This window comes from Nyctereutes procyonoides, unplaced genomic scaffold, assembly GCF_905146905.1.
Source record: "Nyctereutes procyonoides isolate TBG_1078 unplaced genomic scaffold, NYPRO_anot_genome, whole genome shotgun sequence".
Taxonomy (NCBI): Eukaryota; Metazoa; Chordata; class Mammalia; order Carnivora; family Canidae; genus Nyctereutes; species Nyctereutes procyonoides.
Genome location: NW_026575146.1, coordinates 71,287,482 through 71,309,466, shown reverse-complemented (window position 1 = coordinate 71,309,466; position 21,985 = coordinate 71,287,482). Strand labels below are relative to the sequence as shown.

At 41.1% G+C, this 21,985-nt stretch overlaps 1 protein-coding gene across 1 annotated transcript in view; it reads left to right on the top strand.

The window, feature by feature from the left end:
- The window catches only part of LOC129500212 (zinc finger protein 432-like), a 38,773-nt gene extending 23,243 nt beyond the window's left edge, over window positions 1–15,530 (top strand). The window contains 3 exon segments of the mRNA XM_055310390.1: window positions 10,060–10,895; window positions 10,897–11,101; window positions 14,993–15,530. Coding sequence (XP_055166365.1) covers window positions 10,060–10,895; window positions 10,897–11,101; window positions 14,993–15,454 — 1,503 coding nt within the window. The 3' untranslated portion in view covers window positions 15,455–15,530.
- The last annotated feature ends 6,455 nt before the right edge of the window (window positions 15,531–21,985 follow it).

Here is a 21,985-nt window from a genome sequence, read left to right as displayed (position 1 = left end):
ACACAGGCAGAGGGAGAAGCAGGCTCCATGCACCGGGAGCCCGATGTGGGATTTGATCCTGGGTCTCCAGGATCGCACCCTGGGCCAAAGGCAGGCGCCAAACCGCTGCGCCACCCAGAGATCCCCCTTGTTCTTAATTCTAGGAGAAAAATATTCAGAATTCTATCATTAAGTCTGATACTAGTTTTGTTTTTTTGTGGATGCCCTGTATCAGTTTGAATAAGATCCCTCTGTTCTTAGTTTTTCAAGAGTTTTAGTCATGAATGGTGATGTGACATGTGGTTACATACTTTTTCTGTCTCTTCAGAACATGTGGGTTTTATACTTTATTATATTAATTTGGAGTGTTTTATTTATTTATTTTCACATGATAAAACCAAACTAGCATTCCTGGGATAAATCCCCCTTAGTCATTGTAATTCCTTTTTATATTATCCTAGATTTGTTCTGCTAATTTTTTTTTTCTTTAAAAAAAAATCCGTTTGATGAAGAGCACCTGGGTGGCTCAGTCAATTAAGCATCTTCGTTCAGCTCAGGTCATGATCCCAGAGTCCTGGGATTGAGCCCTGCATGGGCTCCTGCTCAGCGGGGAGTCTGCTTCTCCCTCTGCTCCTCATCTCGCTCATGCTCTCCCTGTCTCGCTCTCTCAAATAAAATCTTTTTTTTTTTTTTTTTAATAAATTCTCATTCATTGACAAACAGTTCAGTGTTGGTTTCAGGAATGGAGTTCAGTGATTCATCCTTTACATATAACAGCCAGTGCTTATTATAACAAATGCCCCCCTTAATACTCATCACCTATCTATCCCATTCCCCACCCACCTCCCTCCATCAACTCTTAGTTTGTTCTGACATGATTTGTTTCCTTCTCTCTCCTTTTTTTCCCCTCTCATATATTCTTCCATTTTGTTTCTTAAATTCCACATGAGTGAAATCATACTTGTCTTTCTCTGATTGACTTACACCGCTTATTGTTTTAGTAATATGTTAACAGTTTTTCATCTATATTCCTGAAAGAGATTGGTCTGTAATTTTCTTTTTCTGTGATGCCTTTGTCTGGCTTTGATGTTTTGGTGATAGTGACACCATGGAATGAATACATCTGGGCGTAGGCTTTTCTTTGTGAGACAATTTTTTTAAAAAAAGTAGGCTCCAGGGCAGCCCCAGTGGCGCAGCGGTTTGGTGCCACCTGCAGCCTGGGGTGTGATCCTGGAGACCTGGGATCAAGTCCCACATCGGGCTCCCTGCATGGAGCCTGCTTCTCTCCCTCTGCTTGTGTCTCTGCCTCTCTCTGTGTGTATATGAATGAATAAATAAAATCTAAAAAAAAAAAAAAAAAAGTAGGCTCCATGCCCAGCACAGAGCCCAACATGGGGCTTGATCTCATGACCCTGAGGTTTAGACCTAATGTGAAATCAAGAGTCAATCACTTAACTGACTGAGCCACCCAGGCACCCCTGTGAGACAGTTTTTAATTACTAATTCAATTTTTTGTTACATGTCTATTTGGATTTTTTTAGAAGTGTCTTTTCTTTGTTCTTTTCTTTTCTTTCTTTTCTTTCTTTCTTTCTTTCTTTCTTTCTTTCTTTCTTTCTTTCTTTCTTTCTTTCTTTCTTTCTTTTCCTTCCTTCCTTCCTTCCTTCCTTCCTTCCTTCCTTCCTTCCTTCCCTTTCTTTTCTTTTTTTTCTTTCTTTCTTCCTGACACAGAGAGAGGCAGAGACATAGGCAGAGGTCTCCCTGTATGCTCCATGCAGAAAGCCAGATGCAGGACTTGATTCCAGGACTCTAGGATCACGCCCTGAGCCGAAGGCAGATGCTCAACCGCTGGGCCACCCAGGTGTCCCTAGAACTGTTTTTCTGTCACTTTTGTTATTTGACTCTTTCCAGGCATTTGTCCATTTCATCTAAAGTATTGATTATTAATTTATTTTTACATTTTTATTTGTTTTTAATCCATGGTTACTCAGAAACATGCTAGTTAATTTCCAAATGTTTATATATTTCCTGAATTCATTCTACAGTGAATATCTAATTCAGTCCTATTATGGTTGGAAAATGTATTTGAAATGTATTGACATTTGTTTTATATCTTATATTATCTTTTCTGGAGGATGTTTCATGTACCTTTGAAGAGAATGTATATTTTGTTGCTGTTGAGTGTGGCATCAAATAATTGTTGGCTGATTGTGGTGTTCAAGTCTTAAATATCTCTGCTGGTTTTCTGTTTTTTTTTTTATTATTATTATTTTTTAAGTTGTTGACAGTGTGATTTTTAAGTTTTCTATTTCTATCTTCAGTTCTGTCAGTTTTTGTGTCTTGTGATTCTGCTATTAGGTGTATATAGATTTATAATTTATAGCTTCCTCATTTATATACTTTTTTTTATCTTATTGCCAACCAGAGAAAATTCACATAAGCCTTGGTGCTAGAGTTTTTATTAGAGTTAATGTACACACACATGACTGCCTGTATGGCTGAACTTAGTCTCCTCCAGCCCCTCCAGAGGCATGCCTGATACCACCTGGTCCAAGGCCCTTCACCATAAATCACTTTATTAGAATAGACTACCTGACTGCCTTGCATGGCCCAAGATTCCGAGGTGAGCATAGACACTCTTAATTAGGCAGGATATTCCGTGGACTTAGAAGTTTCCTCCTTGGAACTAAGGGCAAAAGCTAAATAAACCTCTGTTGAGCAAGGTTAATCATTTAGTGCACAAAGTGGGATAAGACTGTCCTTATGGTTTGCTTTGTTCATTAGTCTTCACATTGAAGTGTGCATACCCATGGAGTATATAAAGACTTTCAAAGCAATTCATGAGGACACATGCTTTTTAAAGACACAATGTCCAGATCTTTGGAACCTTCTGCATGTCCTTTTTTTTTTTTTAAATGATGGCTTTTATTACAACAGTTTGTTATCTTTTATTTTTTTATTTTTTATTTATTTATGATACACACACACACACAGAGAGAGAGAGAGGCAGAGACAGGCAGAGGGAGAAGCAGGCTCCATGCACTGGGAGCCCGACGTGGGATTCGATCCTGGGTCTTCAGGATCACACCCTGGGCCAAAGGCAGGCGCCAAACCACTGCGCCACCCAGGGATCCCCCTTCCGTATGTCCTAAATGGATGTGCCTTATTAGCCATCTGCCTCAGAGGCATCATGCTCTGCTGCTTTTGCTTTTCTACCTTCTATCTATCTATCTATCTATCTATCTATCTATCTATCTATCTATCTATTTATTTAAGATTTACTTATTTTTTCATGAGAAATATAGAGAGAGGCAGAGACACAGGCAAAGGGAGAAACAGGCTCTAGCAGGGAGCCCCACATGGGACTCGATCCTGGATCCCGGGATCACACCCTGAGCTAAAGCCAGACGCTCAACCGCTGAGCCACCCAGGTTCCCCCTCCTCCTCCCCTTTAATAGCCATGCCACTTCTACTTCACAGACGAAAGCCATACCTTTCACACATTTAGAACCCTGCCTTATTGCCCCAAGTGTGAAAGCTTTGGGGGCACCAAATAAAGGAATAATTGGAAATACTGAGGTTTATTAAGGTAAGTGCATAGCAGCAGTGAAACACCTGGGCCAAGAGGGAATGTACACTCAAAGTCACTTTGCTTTTTAGCCCGCAGGTTCCAGGTCTTCAAGAGCAAGAGTGATCAAGTGAAGGAATGAGGGAAGAAAGAAGTACTAGGACTTGGAAATCATTGCTTCTAGGGACAACTTCAAGTGGACACCAAGATTTCTGACTTCAAGAACTTTGTGGCAGATGCAGAAGAGACAAGAAACAGAATCCATGTCACTGTTTCATGAGCACAGAAGATGATCAAGGCCCAGGTGATTTTCATTTGTGTGCACTTTTCCTGCGTTTTCTGACAGCTTGTGGTAACTTGAAACAAATCAGTTCAACACTTTTGTATGAATTGAAATAATTGGATTTAGGGAGAAATTAAATTAGACTTTAAATTCAAAAGCAAGGCAAAGTGAAATCAGGAATATATTACTCATAGCAGTCATCCTGAAGGACTAACATTGATTGGGACACAGTGTGTGACTGTGGTACATCCTGGGGGTTATGTTACCTGTCACTTTGTGTCTGATATCTCTAACAAACATCACAACCAGAGAGACATGAAAAGCTATGTGATAGGCACTGGCTTTGGGAGGAAGGCAGACCAGTTTCTTGGAGGATTCAATAATTTATACCACTTAGGTCTCAAGAAATTTCTTTGGTGGATTTTCTCAGGATTGTGAGATTGAGCCCCATGTCAGACTCTGTACTGTGTGGATCCTGCTTAAGATTCTCTCTCCCGGATAGCCCTGGTGGCTCAGCGGTTTAGTGCTGCCTCAGCCCAGGGTGTGATCCTGGAGACCCGGGATCGAGTCCCATGTCTGGCTCCCTGCATGGAGCCTGCTTGTCCCTCTGAGTGTGTCTCTGCTTCTCTGTGTCTCTCATGAATGAATAAAGAAATAAAATCTTTAAAAATAATAATAACAAATAAAACAAAATTTAAAAAAATATTCTTTCTCCCTCTCCTTCTGCCTGCACTGGGTCCCTGGACCCTGGTTCACTTCCTGTCAAAAGAAAAGTCCATGAGTTCATCATCATACTCAACAAACAAATATTTTTGTTATTACAAACCATAAGAATGAACTGTCTGGTTAATGGCTCTTTCTTTTCTTTTTTTCCCTTTTTCTTTTCTTTTTTTTTTTTTCAAGATTTTATTTATTTGACAGAGAGAGAGAGCCAGAGAGCACAAGTGGAGGGAAATGGCAGAGGGAAAAGGAAAAAACAGACTCCCCGCTGAATAGGGAGCCTGATGTGGGGCTTGATCCCAGGATTGAAGCCAGACTCTTAACTGCCTGAGCTACCCATGTGCCCCATTAATGGTTTTTTCTAAAATTGTATGTGTTTTTTCAGAGTGGCGACAGAGAAATCGGTTGTGGGGTCTAGTCACATTCTAATGTGCCAACTCATGGTTTTAAACATGTTTTAAAATGTTGGTTTTGGAGTCTGGGTGACTGCACACTTCATTTAGCCATCATACCCCTGAGTTTTCTCATGTGTGGAACGGGGTTAATGACGGTGGCACTCACATCATAAAGTAGGGTCTAAAATGAATTTCTCTAGGCAAAGCATCTAGAGGACGGTCTGGTTGACAGAAAGTGTTATATAAGAACATCCAGTGCCCACAGCTTCCCAACACTTGTTATTATATTATCAAATTGCATATTTTCGGAGTCTGTATGAGCCAATATTGTTTTGCCTTTTTTTATTTTGCATTTTCCCAATCACTTGTGAGGTTCAGATTCTTGTCCCTTTGTTGCTTTTTTGGATTATTTTCTTCTGTGATATGCCGTCCTCCTTGGCTGATTAAAAAAAATTTTTTTTTGTCTTATTTGTAATTGTTGATCTTGTGGTATATTGATCTTTTATTTTTAAAATTTTTTATCTTATTTTAAGATTTTTATTTATTTATTCATGAGAGCCAGAGAGGCAGAAACATAGGTAGAGGGAGAAGCAGGCTCCCTGGGAGCCTGATGCGGAACTCTATCCCAGGACCTGAGCCAAAGGCAGATTCTCAACCACTGAGCCACCCAGGTGCCCCATATTGATCCTGTATGTGTTGCAGATGTTTTTCTAGAATCTTATCTTTTAGCTTTTCTTCTTAATATCTTTTTCCATGCAAATGTTTTATTTTTGATTCAAATTAAAATTTGTTAGTCTTTTTCTTTATGGTTTTTTACTTGAACCATAAATATTCCATATTTTCTTCTTTCTTAAGTTCTTTCTTTAAAAGTTTATGTCCTATATTATCTATTGATGTTGTAGAATAATAACACATATATGCCTATATCTACATAATAACATAGGTGCCTGAAAAATTACTTCAAAACTTAACAACTTCAAACAAGATATATTTTTTATCTCACACTTTCTGTGGGTCAGTAATTTCAGCATGACAGTATGTATTGATTTTATTCACGACACTTCTAACACCAAATGAGGCTTTTTCCTCCTGATACCAAGTATGTGATCTCCTCCAATACCACTTTTCCAGCCCTCTGATACTGACTACCTGCAGTTAGCATCAGATTACACAGGTTTAAGGGTACAGACCTGCAAGAATGCCCCCACTTCAGATACCAATCTCAAGGCTTGGTCTCCTGTACTGATGGGCTCTAAGTCATGGTTTCTGTGGTCCTTTTCTCAGGACAGAGTATGGGAATATGCCACTTTCCTAGTAGCTGGATATGCTCACCAACTTAGAAGCTTGCTGAACCTGTGGTTTTGGGGGTTTTATGGAGGTTTCATTTCTTAGGCATGATTGACTAGTTTACTGTTGAGTGACTGAATTTAGGAAGTGGAGCTAAGTTCCAGTCTTGTAATCACATTGTTTGTTTCTCTGGCAACCAGCCCCCATTCTGCAGTTGTATGGGGGCCTGGGCTAACAGTCCTCTCATTAGCACACAAACAACTAATCACTGTGGAGATCCTAAGATTTTCGAAGTTCTTTGTACTAGGAACTGGGACCAAAAACCAAATATATATCTTTTGTCATATCACTACTGGGTACTTGGTTTCACAGTCTCTCATACTATAATCAAGACTATAATCAAGTTGTAAGTCAGGGTGGCATCTGATTTGGAGGCTCGAGTGGGGAAGGATGCACTTCTAAGCTCACTTACTGAGTTGTTCACAGATTCATTTCTAGAAGGGCTGATCAGATGAGATCCTCATCTGATGAGTTCCTACCTGTCTGCTCATGTAAGATTCTTACTTATTAGTTTCTTGCCACATGGGCTTTCTCATCATGCCACTTGTTTTATCAGAGTCGTCAGAGGATGGATTCTGTTAGCAAGGTGGAAGTCAGATGTAGTCTAATTGTAAAAGTGCAGTGTAGTCACTTTTGCTGCATTTTCTTTAGAAACAATTCCTGAGGCCAGGCCATGCTCAAGGGCAGGGCACTTGATAAAGGGACATGAATACCTACCTGGTGTGTAATAAGAAATTTGGCTGACCTTTGTCTGATTCCTGAGAGGTACCTTTAAACCCTTGGAATTACCTGTGTGACAGGAGTGTCTTTATTTTTCATCATGGGCCACGGGGACTACACTTTATGCTAATGAGTTGATTCATGTAGGCCCTGAATACTTTGTGCAAATGAGGTATCTCAAGATGGGACTATCCATGTGAGAAAGACCAACCATGTGATTAGAGGGTTGTGGCTTTGAACAGGTGACCTTGAGGAAGGGTAAGGATCTAGAGATTGAGTTCAGCAATGTGGTCTGTGTTTCAGTAAATCATGTGTAAATAATGAAGCCTCAGTATAAACTCTGGACACTGAGAATTTGGTGAGCATCCTTGGTTTGCAGTATTCTTGAGTATTGTCAATGTTGTGGCTGGGAGTAGATGCTGTTCACAGTTCACAAGAAGTCATGTGTTTTAGTACCAAATGGGTTTCATGGCTGGCCATTTTGGCACAAAAAACAGGACTTTCAAGATAATATTGCATTCTTTTCTGAATTCTGTTGTTTCTGTGGTGGTTGATCTGGCTTTTAGTTTCTAGATGCTTTTATAGTTTCCCTTTGCATTTAGTATATTATAGTTTTAGTCTAATGTGTTGAGGTGTATAGTTGTGAGTTTTTCAGCTTTGGGGTCTTTAGATACTGTTTCTCCATTACTCTCTTTATCTTTTTGAGAAACTATAAGCAGGTATACATTAGATCTTTTTAACACTATATGTTTATTAACCTCTTCCTTAGGTTTTCCTTCTCTTCTATGCTGCATTTTTTTTTTTTTTTTAATTTAGTCCTGAGAGAGGGAGGCAGAGACACAGGCAGAGGGAGAAGCAGGTTCTATGCAGTGAGTCTGATGTGGGACTCAATCTCGGGTCTCCAGGATCAGACCCTGGGCTGAGCCACCAGGGATCCCTACTTATTTATTTTAGAGAGAGAGAGCATGGGGGATGCGGGAGCAGAGGGAGAGAGATTCCTCAAGCAGACTCCCAGCTGAGCACAGAACTCCATCTCAGGACCGTGAGATCATTACCTGAGCCAAAATCAAGAGCCGACCCCTCAGCTGACTGAGCCACCCAGGCACCCTGCTTCTACTAAAATGTGTTTAAGAGGGATCCCTGGGTGGCACAGCGGTTTGGCGCCTGCCTTTGGCCCAGGGCGCGATCCTGAAGACCCGGGATCGAATCCCACGTCGGGCTCCCGGTGCATGGAGCCTGCTTCTCCCTCTGCCTGTGGCTCTGCCTCTCTCTCTCTCTCTCTCTCTGACTATCATAAATAAATAAAAATTTAAAAAAATAAAACGTGTTTAAGAAAAGTATATAGATGAGGCTATATAATGGTTAGAACAACCTCCCTCATGCTTCTTCCCTGTTAATAAAAGTGATTCACATCTTATTAAACAGGACCATATTATTACAGGAATCGCTGACACTGGAGGATGTGGCTGTGGACTTCACCTGGGAGGAGTGGCAGCTCCTGGGCCCCGCCCAGAAGAACCTGTACCGGGACGTGATGTTGGAGAACTATAGGAACCTGGTGTCAGTGGGTGAGGACAGCTTCCCTGTGTCACTTAGAGGTGCCTAGTCACTGGCTTTTCCTCTATCACTTGATGAAAGCTTTGCAATCATTGTGGTCTTCAGAAGAGTCTCCTATCTTGGCCCTAAACAAAGGGGGATAATCTTTTCTGTGCTGAAAGAGAACCTTTACTTTGCATGTGAGAAATTATTTTGTCTCTAAAATGTAATATTTTCTCATCTTAACCTATTATACCCAAGTCTTTTGTTGTTTCTTTTGAATAGGGTGTCAGGCTACCAAACCAGATGCACTGTCCAAGTTGGAACACAGAGATGAGCCATGGATAACAGAGGATGAAATCCAGAGTAGAACCCATCCAGGTGAGTGAGTGAGAACCAGCAAGGGGAGTGACTGAAAAAGTTATATTCTAGTCATTAAGAGAAAGTGTCATATTCTAGTCATTAAGAGAATGTGTCAGGATACCTTAATAGCTCCTCCACATATTCCTTTCCCCAGATGAGAACTTTCTTTGTATTTAACTTTGAATATGCTTCTATCTCTTCCTGAGTCTGATACTTACTTCATCTTACATCTTTATCGTTTTCTTTTAAACTGGAATCATAGTCAGTAGTAAAGAGCCACTTCCACATCATCTTTAAAACACTTTTATTCCAAGGGCACTTGGGTAGCTCAGTGGTTGAGCATCTGCCTTTGACTCGGGTCATGATCCTGAGATCCTAGGATCAAGTCTGCATCAGGCTCCCTGCTTCTCCCTCTCCCTATGTTACTGCCCCCCCCCCCGTCTCTCATGAATAAATAACTAAAACCTTAAACACTTATTCCATGCCATCTTCTTGAGAGAATTTGTTATTCTCTTCTTTTCCTAGGATTTGGGAAGCTTGATAGTCATTTCCAAGAGGACTCTCAAAACCACAGATTTCTGAAGAGCACACAACAATATGGGGAACAGTGTACATTTAGAAATACTGTTCATCTGAGCAAAATAAATTTTGCCATAACACAAAATCATGTGTTTGACTTAAGCAGAAAGGCTTTGAAATCAAGTTTGAGTTTAGCTAACCAGAAGAGAAAATATGAAATAAAGAAGGCCACTGAGTTTAATGGTGATGAGAAATATTTTCTACATGGTAATCACGAACATTTGTATTCTGGAATGCAATTCCTTGAAAATGCAAAACATATCAGCACTAAATTCCAAGTCCTTAAGCATCAGAAGACTCATAAAATGGAGAAACCCCATACATGTGTGGAATGTGAGAAAACCTGCATTAGGAAGTCTCAGCTCATTTACCATGAGAGCAGTCATAGAGGAGAAAAACCCCACGGGTGTGATCCATGTGGTAGATCCTTCTCCAGAAATATCATGTTCACTAAACATCAGAAAACTCCTACGCAAGACAAAGTCTTTATAACCAATGAATACAGAAAAGGCTCTAGTGTGAAGAGGAGTCTCACTGTGCCTCAGCAAACCCAAACAGCAGAGACATCCTACACATGCAGTGAGTGTGGAAAAGGCTTCACCATGAAGCGCTATCTGATTGCCCATCAGCGAACTCATAGTGGAGAGAAACCGTATGTGTGCAGCGAATGTGGAAAAGGCTTCACTGTAAAGAGTAATCTCATTGTGCATCAGCGAACTCATACAGGGGAGAAACCCTATATATGCACTGAATGCGGAAAAGGCTTCACCATGAAGCGCTATCTTGTTGTACATCAACGAACTCATACTGGAGAGAAACCCTATGTATGTAGTGAATGTGGAAAAGGCTTTACCGTGAAGAGTAATCTCATCGTACATCAGCGATCTCATACTGGGGAAAAATCTTACATGTGTAGTGAATGTGGAAAAGCGTTCACCACAAAGCGTACCCTGATTATACATCAGCGAACTCACACAGGAGAGAAGTCTTACTTATGTAGTCAATGTGGAAAAGGCTTCACCACAAAGCGTACCCTGATTATACATCAGCGGACTCACACAGGAGAGAAACCCTATGAATGCAGTGAGTGTGGTAAAGCCTTCAGCCAGAAGATATGCCTCATACAACATGAGAGATGTCATACAGGAAAGACTCCATTTGTGTGTACTGAGTGTGGAAAGTCGTATTCTCACAAATATGGTCTCATTACCCATCAGAGAATTCACACGGGAGAGAAACCCTATGAGTGCAATGAATGTGGAAAAGCCTTTACCACAAAGTCAGTACTCAACGTCCATCAAAGAACTCATACAGGAGAGAGACCATATGGATGTAGTGATTGTGAGAAAGCCTTCTCCCACTTGTCAAACCTTGTTAAACATAAGAAAATGCACACAAAAGAAATGAGTAGATTGAGTCAGGTTGGAAGTTCCTTTAACACAGAGTCACAGCTCATTACTTATGAGTGAACTCCTACAAAACAGTATCCCTGTGAATGTGATGACTGTGGCAACCAAGGCTTCATTAACCATCAGTGCTTCCAGGAGATTGGAATGTGATCATAGTACTGCCGGTTGTCAGATGTGTGCCCTGCAGAGATTACTTGTCCAGGAGGTAAATCTGGTGGCTACAGTGAAAGTGGTGTAGTGCCTTTAGTGATCCTTACCTCATATTTTCTGTCAGCGAAAACATGTTTGAAAAACTGATACATTCAACATGGAAATGCATTGAGCAAAACTTTCTAGCTTTATTATATTCTGAAAAGTGTGTACTGATACAAATTCTGTGAATGCGGAGACTAGGAAGGCCTTCAGTGGGAAGGTAGACTTTATTATCAGGGATCGTCCTAAATCATCAGTGAGCTTATTGTTCATAGAAATAGGATTTTTTAAAAAATGATGATCATAGGAAAGCTTTTATCCAGAAAGAAGACCTCTGTGTCAGAATTCACACTGGAGAAAAACTTTTATGGCAGGATGTCAGTGATACATTCTGCTTTGTTTTGTCAGGAAATGATACAGAAATTAAAACTTCGTGAACATGCTAACTGGAGAGTACCTGTAGTCAAATATCCGAGAACTCATGAAGGAATTAAGTCCTGTGAAAGTGGTAAATGTTGGGAGTGCTTTAATGTTACAAGTCAGACCTCATTAGAAATCAGATAATTCACCTGATGTACATTTTTTTTTTAAATTTTTTATTTATTTATGATAGTCACAGAGAGACAGAGAGAGAGGCAAAGACACAGGCAGAGGGAGAAGCAGGCTCCATGCACTGGGAGCCCGACGTGGGATTCGATCCCGGGTCTCTAGGATCGCGCCCTGGGCCAAAGGCAGGCGCCAAACCACTGCGCCACCCAGGGATCCCCCTGATGTACATTTTCAAATGATACTTGAAACCCTCATCTAGTGTCTTTTTCAGTAATTCCATAATTTTAAAAAATAGTCTGCTTCCTCATCACTGATTAATATTTATTATTACATACAATGCAGAGTATTGTGTGGAGTGTTCTAGGACTACCCTGTATTATATGATTTTTTTTTTTTACCTTTCCTTGGCTCTAAACTTAATTGTAAATTTAGCATATTGAGGTAGTTTAAAGGGAAACTGAATGTTTTAAATTTATAAAATAATAGGTATTTGTACTTAACTAAGTTTGTAAATATGACCAAATATTTTATAAAACCACCTTCCAATTTATTTTTATAAAATGTTTAATTTGGAATCATTTTAACTTATAAGAAACTGCAAAATAGTCCAGAGATCCTTGGTATCCTTTACCTAATATCTCCCAATAAAAACATTTATATAAACCACATCTTATTTTTGAATCCAGGAAAATGACATTGGTAACATACCATTAGCTAAACCCTTAACCTTATTTGGATTTCATTAGATTTTCATGTTTTTTTTTAATATTGTAATTCTAAGTTTTATTACATATACAACTATGATACAAAGCTGTAATCAACAGACTCCCTCATTATACTTTTTTTTTAAATTTTTATTCATTTATGATAGTCACACACAGAGAGAGAGAGAGAGAGGCAGAGACACAGGCAGAGGGAGAAGCAGGCTCCATGCAGGGAGCCCGACGACTCGATCCTGGGTCTCCAGGATCAGGCCTTGTACTGAAGGTGGTGCTAAACTGCTGAGCCACCCGGGCTGCCCTCAAAATCTTTTTAAAAAAAAATACACTTGGGTGGGACACCTGGGTGGCTCAGTGGTTTAGCGCCTGCTTTCGGCCCAGGGCATGATCCCAGAGTCCCGGGATCGAGTCCCACGTCGGGCTCCCGGTGCATGGAGCCTGCTTCTCCCTCTGCCTGTGTCTCTGCCTCTCTCTCTCTCTCACTGTGTGCCTATCATAAATAAATAAAAATTTAAAAAAAAATTAAAAAAAAATTCACATATACGTGAACCCATACAGTTCAAACCCATGTTGCTCAAGGGTCAACTGTATATTTTATTTTAGCCATTCTACTAGCAACATAGGAGACTCAGTTGCTCTCCATACTCCCCAGCACTTGGTATTTTTGCTGTATTTTACAGTAACTGTTCTCTTGGTATATAGTAGTAAACAATCTTGAGCTTTACTTTCATTTCCCTAATGGCCAATTATGTTCAACACATCACTATTATTAGACTTATTTCCTTTTTTTTTTTTTTTAGACATTTCTCTTGTACCTTTTGACTGCCTTTACCTTCATCCACAATGTACCCCCACCAATTTTCCTCTAGGAGTTTTTTTTTTTTTCTTTTAGATTCCACATATAAGTGAGGTCATACAGTACTGAACTTTCTCTGACTTATTTCACTTAACGTAATACCCTCAGGGTCTATTCATGAGTTATAAATGGCAGGATTTTCTCTTTTATGGCTGAATAACATTCAGTTCTGTACCATGTTTTCTTTATTCATTCATTTGTATAGGACACTTAGGGTTTGATGCTATGGCTATTGTAAATAATGCCTCAATGAACATGGGAAAACAGCTGTCCTTTTGAGAAAGTGAGTTCATTTCCTTTGGGTAAATACAAATAGAGTTAGTGCATCAGGTGGTAGTTTTAATTTTATGAGGAACCTTCATACTGTTTTCCATAGTGGCTGCATCAGTTCACAGTGTCCATTCTTTTTATGTCTGTATGCTGTTCATGGAGGGACATTTATGATTTATTTAACAAATCACCTACTGGGGGCACTTGGGTGGCTCAGTGATTGAGCACCTGCCTTCTGCTCTGGGAGTGATCCTGGGGTCCTGGGATTGAGACTTGTATCAGGCTCCCTCTGGGGAGCCAGCTTCTCCCTCTGCCTAAGTCTTTGCCTCTCTCTGGTGTGTCTCTCATGAATAAGTGAATTTTTTAAAAAATCTTAAAAAAAAGGTAACTAATACCAATATGAAGCATATCAGTAGGTGACTTGTTTTTTGGGTTTTTAAAAAGATTTTATTTATTCATGAGAGACACAGATGCAGAGACATAGACAGATGGAGAAGCTGGCTCCCCACACAGAACCTAATACAAGACTCAATCCCAGGACCCCAGGATCACTCCCTGAGCAGAAGACAGATGCTCAACCACTGAGCCACCCAGGCGTCCTGGTATTAGTTACCTTTGATTGCATTATGAAACTAATTTCCTAAACATTTACTAATTCTGTAGTATGGGTCTAGGGTTGGATTATCTGGTGGGGCTGCCTGGATAGAGGCTGCAAGAGCTAGCTGGCTTTTTTTATACATCTAAGCTTCCACTGGAATGGGGTGATTCAGTCTCATGCTGCAAGAGGTTAGCTTGGGCTTTATTCTAATGTGTTAGAAGACCTCCAAGAGATAGATCATAACTCCTTGAGCAAATCCAGTTTTATCCTTTTTGTTATTGTCCTATTGGACACATTGGTTGGTCACTAGGAGAGGATGCTATCCAAACGTGTGAATATAGAGATGCAAAAGTATGTTACAAGCAGAAGAGTGTTTCCTAAAATTGTCGACATTGATGCTATAATTATCCTTGTACATGTTCTCAAAAAGTTTTTCTACTGAATCATTTCTTTGAAATTCCTAGCTCAAATAGATTGTTTAAATTGGATAATTGCAGAATTGTGCTCCAAAAACATTTTAGATTTATATCCTGCCTCCCTTAAAACACATCAAATACCTAATATTAAATGTAGTGTGCATTTTTAACTCCCAACCGTGATAAGCAGGATAGTAACAGTTCATTCAAAGCTGTATGTGGTAGACAATACTTACCTACCTAGGCAGTATGAGTAAAATAAGACTTAGGCTTAGCATGATAGAATGCCTGTATCCTATGGCCTCGCCATATTCATTGTTTAACCTTTATGACTTAAGGTTAAGTTAGGTTAAAATATTTTTGTTTCATGTTTACTTTCCCTTATTTGAATGTTAGACGCATTTAAAAAATCGGGTAATTCCAATTTAAAAAGATAAATGGCTTATTGAGCTGTTTAAAAACTAGGTTGGTCTTTTTCTTATTCCTTTTATAACAGGATGTGGAGAGTGGATCTCATATTGATGGTGGGAACAGAAACTGGTACACTGCCTGGAAAAGTGTGGCAATTACTCCGTCATACGCACAAGCCGTTCTCCCCATTCTATCTTGTTTCTGGACCTTGGTCCTCAAAGCCTGCCTTCCTCTCTGGGCCCAGGGAAAGCTCCGCCTAGGTTCAAGCCCTACACACTGGGCACTAACTTTCCCCCATTTCGCTCCCCCAAGCCTATCTGGCGCGTTCCAGCGTTTTTATTTCCTAGTCAGTGACCACCATCCCTGTGCCCTCAAGGCTTCTCTGGTCGTCATTTTTTGCCCAAAAGTCGCTTCAAGCCTATTTTTGCTAGAAACTCAGTGGAGGAAGCTTCTCTGGGTGGGTTCGCCTTTTCCTAAACGAGTTCCGTGCCGGACAAATACCTCCCGGTCCTCAACAGGACAGCGCCAACTGAGCCGTCTAATTTAATTTTCCAGTCGGCTCCCTGAAAGGGATCTTCCCCTCGCCGTCTTCGTGTCATATAAGATTCAGCCTGGACACATCTGTGCGTTTCTGCCGGGACGGAAGGGCCCTTACACTTTCCCAGCCGCCCCTCGCGGGCGCCGAAGAGGCCCGTGGGCGTTCAGTAGGGCCGTGATCCAAGATGGCCGCCCCCGTGGGAAACGGCCAGGGCGCAGCCATGTTGACGCAGCGGAAAAGCCAAGAATACAGTTGTCTTTTCTCTAGAAATGCCTCAGACCCTTGTTGGCCACCGTCCTGTGGTGCGGAGGGACGCGTACGAAGTTCAGCGAAGTAAGTTCAGGCGCTGGCCGGTCGCGGTGGTGTGTGGTGAAAATCAGGTCAGCGTTGGGTGTATTCGTGGACCATGGCCGAGGAGGGTCGGTCGGCGCTCGCCTTGGGTGATGCGGCTGGGATTCCAGCGGGGGGAGGGCGTGGGTGGGCGTTCTTCCGCGCTTGGGGTGCCGGTGGCCTCGGTCAGAAGGTGCTTTCGGTGTTCGTGGTTCAAGATCTCTGGAAAACAGCGACCTGGTGCTGAGGGCACATTTGGGGGCCGTGTGCTTTCTGGGACTCGGAGATTGCGAGCCGGAGCGTGGTGGCTGTCAAGGAAGGCTGCGCGAGGTGCGGTTTTGTTCCAGGCTCAAAAATGAGCTTCTTTGGGGATTCACGTGCAGGGGTCTGTGGGGTTCATGAAGGGTGGGGTGGGGCGTCCGGGGCGCGAGTGCGAGTGTGGGTTGCGCCTGAAGGCCGGGGGCTGGGCCAGCGCGTGCTGAGCCGGGACCCCGGCCGCTGGCACCGAAGCAAGATGCGTTTGCATCCCCCTTCTGCCCTGTAGCCCCAAGTCCCGCCTTCGGTTCTAGTTTTTAAACCCTCTTTGGCAGCCAGCATCACCCATTACTTTCGAACTTTCAGAAATCAAAGTTTTTTTGGCGAGGTTAATGATCCAGCATATCTAATAGCAGTTTTATTTATTTTTAAATATTTTTATTTATTCATGAGAATACGCAGAGAGGAGAGAGAGAAACAGAGACACAGGCAGAGAGAGAAGCAGGCTCCATGCAGGGAGCCTGACGTGTGGGACTCAATCCTGGGTCTCCAGGATGACACCCTGGGCTGAAGGCGGCGCTAAACCGCTGAGCCACTGGCGCTGCCCTAATAGCAGTTTTATATTTAAAATGCAGCCTTTTATCCTTTGTCCTGCAAGATTCCTGCACATTGGATATTTTTGGATTATATTCTATATTCTATATTATATTTTTGGATTGTATTCTTGGATATTTTTTTTTCAGACTCTGACATAAGTGAAATAACATCCATTGGCACTGTTAAGTTCCGTTCCCCAGGGATAATCCTTTTCAAGATCTTAGTAGATTTCAATTTGAGGCTTTTATAATATGTGCTTAATATTGATAACCCAGGGGATCCCTGGGTGGCGCAGCGGTTTGGCGCCTGCCTTTGGCCCAGGCCGCGATCCTGGAGACCCGGGATGGAGTCCCACGTCTGGCTCCCGGTGCATGGAGCCTGCTTCTCCCTCTGCCTATGTCTCTGCCTCTCTCTCTGTGTGTGTGACTATCATTAATAAATAAAAATTAAAAAAAATATTGATAATTCAGATAAATTGTGTACCTGGTACTATCATTTTCTCTATTACATGATTTCATGTAATAAACATTTGTAAATCATTTTTGATGTATGAACCGGTGGTATTGTGAGTGGATTCCTATTCAGAGTTTGCATGTGTTTATATAAAGGTGAGATGTTTGAAGTGTTTAGGTACCATTTTGGGGGCGTTTTATTTTTTTGGGGGGGGCAGTTTATGATTATGCATTTACTCATGGGTTTGTGCCCCTGACTTTCATCTTTAATGTAGACTATTTATTTTTATCGAAGTTGTAAATGTGTTATTACTTTCTGACTCCCTTTTCCTTTTAATTTTCTTTTTTTTTAAGAAATTTTATTTTATTTTTTTATAATTTTTTTAAATTTTTATTTTATTTATGATAGTCACAAAGAGAGAGAGAGAGAGAGAGAGAGAGAGAGGCAGAGCCACAGGCAGAGGGAGAAGCAGGCTCCATGCACCGGGAGCCCGACGTGGGATTCGATCCTCGGTCTCCAGGATCGTGCCCTGGGCCAAAGGCAGGCGCTAAACCACTGCGCCACCCAGGGATCCCATCCTTATAATTTTCTATAATGTAAAAGATCCATTAACTTTAAACATTTCCTTGCTACTTGGCCACCCAACTAAATTCTTATTACAATATCTTTCTCTCCACCTAACATTTTAGTATGGAAAAATTTCAAGCATACAGAAATACTGAAAGAATGTTAAAGTACCCATCTATATACCTACCACCTAAATCCTACCATTAACGTCCTACTAGAATAGCTCTGTTACCTAACCCTCTATCCATCCTCTGTTCATGAATCATTCTTTTTTTTTTTTTTTTTAAAGAGTTGGGGAGGTGCTGAGCAAGAGGAAGAGAGAGAATCCCAAGCAGCCTCCATGCCCAATAGAGAGCCAGAAGCTGGGCTCCATCTCACAAACCTTAGATCATGACCTGAGCCAAAATCAAGAGTCAGAAGCTTAACACCCTCCAGGCGCATCATGAATCAGTCTTCTCTTTTTGGTTTTGGTGCATTTTAAAGACAGGTGCACCCCTCTACTGTTACCCTAAATGCCTCTGCAATTACTTGAGTAACAGAGTTCTAATAGCTTTTTACTCATTTCCTTTGTTTACTTAATGAACAGAGATCTTATTTACACATAGTTTTGGCTTGCTGAGAAGTGAGATGAAAGTGAATTTTGGAATGAAATGAATCTGATTTTTGTTTTAAGATGTTATTTATTGATTTGAGAGAAAAAACAAACTGGAGGGGCAGAGGGAGAGGGAGAAGCAGACTTTCCCCTGAGCGGGGAGTAGGGCAAGGGGCTCTATCCCAGGATCATGACCTGAGGTAAAGGCAAACACTTAACCAACTGAACCACCCAGGCGCCCCTGAAATGAATCTGATTTTTCAAATCCCATTGTGTGATTGGTGTGACCTGTGTCTCTTTCCTTGATAGCAAAAGGAAGTTAAAATCTCTCCCTCAGGGGTTGTTTTGAAGATTAAGTGAAATAAAATACCTAAAATAGAGATCTGTGAAGGCAGGAACCTAGTATATTTGAGTAAAAAGACTGATAATTTCCCCATATTTATGGTTTTGTGCTTTGTAAAATTTGTATTTATAACTCATTTTCTCTCTCTCTGCCTCCCCCTTTTTTTTTAAGTATGAAAACTTTCAAGCTGTGAACTACATTAATGATCTAGCAACAGAAATTTTATTTTAATTATAGAATGCTGATAATTGTCTGATTAAAACATACATGCTCTTATTTTAAATTATTTCCATGAAATATCCCGTTCTTTAACACTGACCTTGACCTATGTGTGCTTTAGGATGGTATAGAATTTTTCTATTTATTTATTTAAAAATATTTATTTATTTATTTGACGGAGGGAGAGTACAAGCAGAGGGGAGCAGCAGAGGGAGAGGGAGAAGCAGGGAGCCTGATGCAGTGCTTGATTTCAGGACCCCGGGATCATGACCAAGTCGAAGCCAGATGCTTAACTGAGCTACCTATGCACCCCTAGAATTTTTCTATTTAAACATTGTAACCAGTCACCTGCCTAAAGAGGTATATAGACATGTTAGGTGAATACTGATAATTTGCCTCTTTATATATTCAGAAGTCATCTTTGATTATATTTTCTTTTTTTTTTAAGATTTTTATTTATTGGGGATCCCTGGGTGGCGCAGCGATTTAGCGCCTGCCTTTGGCCCAGGGCGCGATCCTGGAGACCCGGGATCGAATCCCACGTCGGGCTGGTGCATGGAGCCTGCTTCTCCCTCTGCCTATGTCTCTGCCTCTCTCTCTCTCTCTGTGTGTGACTATCATAAATAAATAAAAATTAAAAAAAAAAGATTTTTATTTATTCATGAGAGACACAGAGAGGCAGACATAGGCAGAGGGGTAAGCAGGCTCCCTTTGGGGGACCCAGTTTGAGACTGGATCCCAGATCTTGAGATCATGACCCGAGTCAAAGGCAGACGCACAACCACTGAGCCACCCAGGCGTCCCTGATTATTTTTTCAAACAGTGCCATATTGGGTAATGTTTCCAGACACAAATTCTCAACTCTGCCATTATTGTGTGAAAACCACCTGACTGAGACAATAGTCAACAAATGGATCTGTGTTCTCATAAAAGTTTATTTCCAAAAACAGGTGGTCTAGGCCCTATGTTACTGACCGTGACTGAGATGATTATATGGCTTTTGTGTTCTGATTTGGAGTTGGGCAAGTAGAGCCCATGAACTGAATCTGGTCCAGTGACTGTTTTTGTTAATAAATTTTATTGGAACTCAGCCACACTATTTTTTTTAATATGATTGTTTTCAAGCTGCAATGGTAGAATTGAGTAGTTGCTACAGAAACCATGTGCATTATATATTTTTTTCTCTTTTAACATGGGAATTATGCATGTTTTAACAAATATATTAGTTTTATTCCTTACATGAGAGATTGCAAAATAACTTACAGTTTTTATTTGTCAAACTATTGTAGTAATTAGTACTTTTTTTTTTAGACAGAGAGAGGGTGCTTGTCTGTACTTGGCATTGGTGGGGTGGCGGGGTGTGATGGGGGATGCTGGGAGGGGTAGAGATGATGCAGTCTCACCACCCTGAGATCATGACTTGAGCTGAAATCAAGAGTCAGACGCTGAAGTGACTGAGTCACTCAGGCACTCCAGGAATTAGTTCTTTTATACTTTTCTCTATCTATACAGAGATCTTAGAACAGTTTTTCATTTACCCACTTCCTAATTTATATGCTTTCATGGACTATTTTAACTCTTTATGTTACCTCCTGAGAGGGATGCCTGGGTAGCTCAGTTGGTTAAGTGTCTGCCTTCAGCTCAGGTCATGATCGCAGGATCCTGGGATCAAGCCCCATGTCTGGCTCCTTGCTCAGTGGGAAGTCTGCTTCTCCCTCTTCCCCTGCCCTCCCCCACTCGTGCTCTCTCTTTCAAATAAATAAGATGTTTTTAAAAATATATAAGATAAAACCTCCTGAGAGATGATCATTATTATGTTCCTATTTGGTACTAATTTATTTTTTTAAGTTTTTTTTAAAATTTTTATTTGTTTATGATAGAGAGAGAGAGAGAGAGAGAGAGAGAGAGAGAAAGGCAGAGACAGAAGCAGGCTCCATGCACTGGGAGCCCGACGTGGGATTCGATCCTGGGTCTCCAGGATCACGCCCTGGGCCAAAGGCAGGCGCTAAACTGCTGCGCCACCCAGGGATCCCTAATTTATTATTTTTTTAAGATTTTTATCTATTTATTCATAAGAGACACACACAGAGAGAGAGAGAGAGGCAGAGACACAGGCAGAGGGAGAAGCAGGCTCCATGCAGGGAGCCTGATGTGGGACTCGATCCCGGGACTCCAGGATCATGTCCTGGGCTGAAGACAGGTGCTAAACCACTGAGCCACCCAGGCATCCCTATTTGGTACTAATTTAGACTTAAACTCTTACATATCAGTTTTGTTTCTCTCAACTCCTTCTTGCTCCTGTGGTTATGTTGGAGGATCCTTTCCTTTTGCTTGAAGAACATTCATGTTTGCTATAACACAGGCCTTCTGATGAAGAATTCTTTCTTCTTTTGTCTGAAAATGTCTTTCAGTTCTATTTCTAAGGAATATTTTTCTGACTATGCTATATAGGTTAATATTTATTACTCAACAGTATCAAGAAGTGGATGGTAATAAGAAATTAAGTAAGATGGTGCTTATTATTTGCTTTGCATGATCTTCTCAAAATCAAGTGAATGCATCCTGGGATGTAAAAAGACTTTTGAAGAGGTAGATGGACATGCATGATTTATTTTATTTTTTTAAAGCTTTATTTTTTTTTAATTCTTATTTATTTATTTATGATAGTCACACACAGAGAGAGAGAGAGAGAGGCAGAGACACAGGCAGAGGGAGAAGCAGGCTCCATGCACCGGGAGCCCGACGTGGGATTCGATCCTGGGTCTCCAGGATCGCGCCCTGGGCCAAAGGCAGGCACTAAACCGCTGTGCCACCCAGGGATCCCGACATGCATGATTTAAAAGAAAAATGTGGAGGTGCATGGTTGGCTCAGTCAGTTTAGGGTCCAACTCTTGATTTCAGCTCGAGGCATGATCATGAGATTGATCCCTGTGTTGCACTCAGTGCTGTGCTTGGCTTCTGCTTGGGATTCTCTTTTTCTCTGACCCTTTCCTGTTCACAGGTGCTCTCTCTTTCTGAATAAGTAAATAAATAAAATTTAAAAAAATAAAATTGAGATGTCTATATATTAACTGTCTGTATGCCATCTTTCCTAAAATTGATCTGCCTGAGGAGTCCCCTGCCATTGGGCATTACACTGTTCTGGGTCTCTGTCCCACATTCCCTTTGACAATCATACTATTTC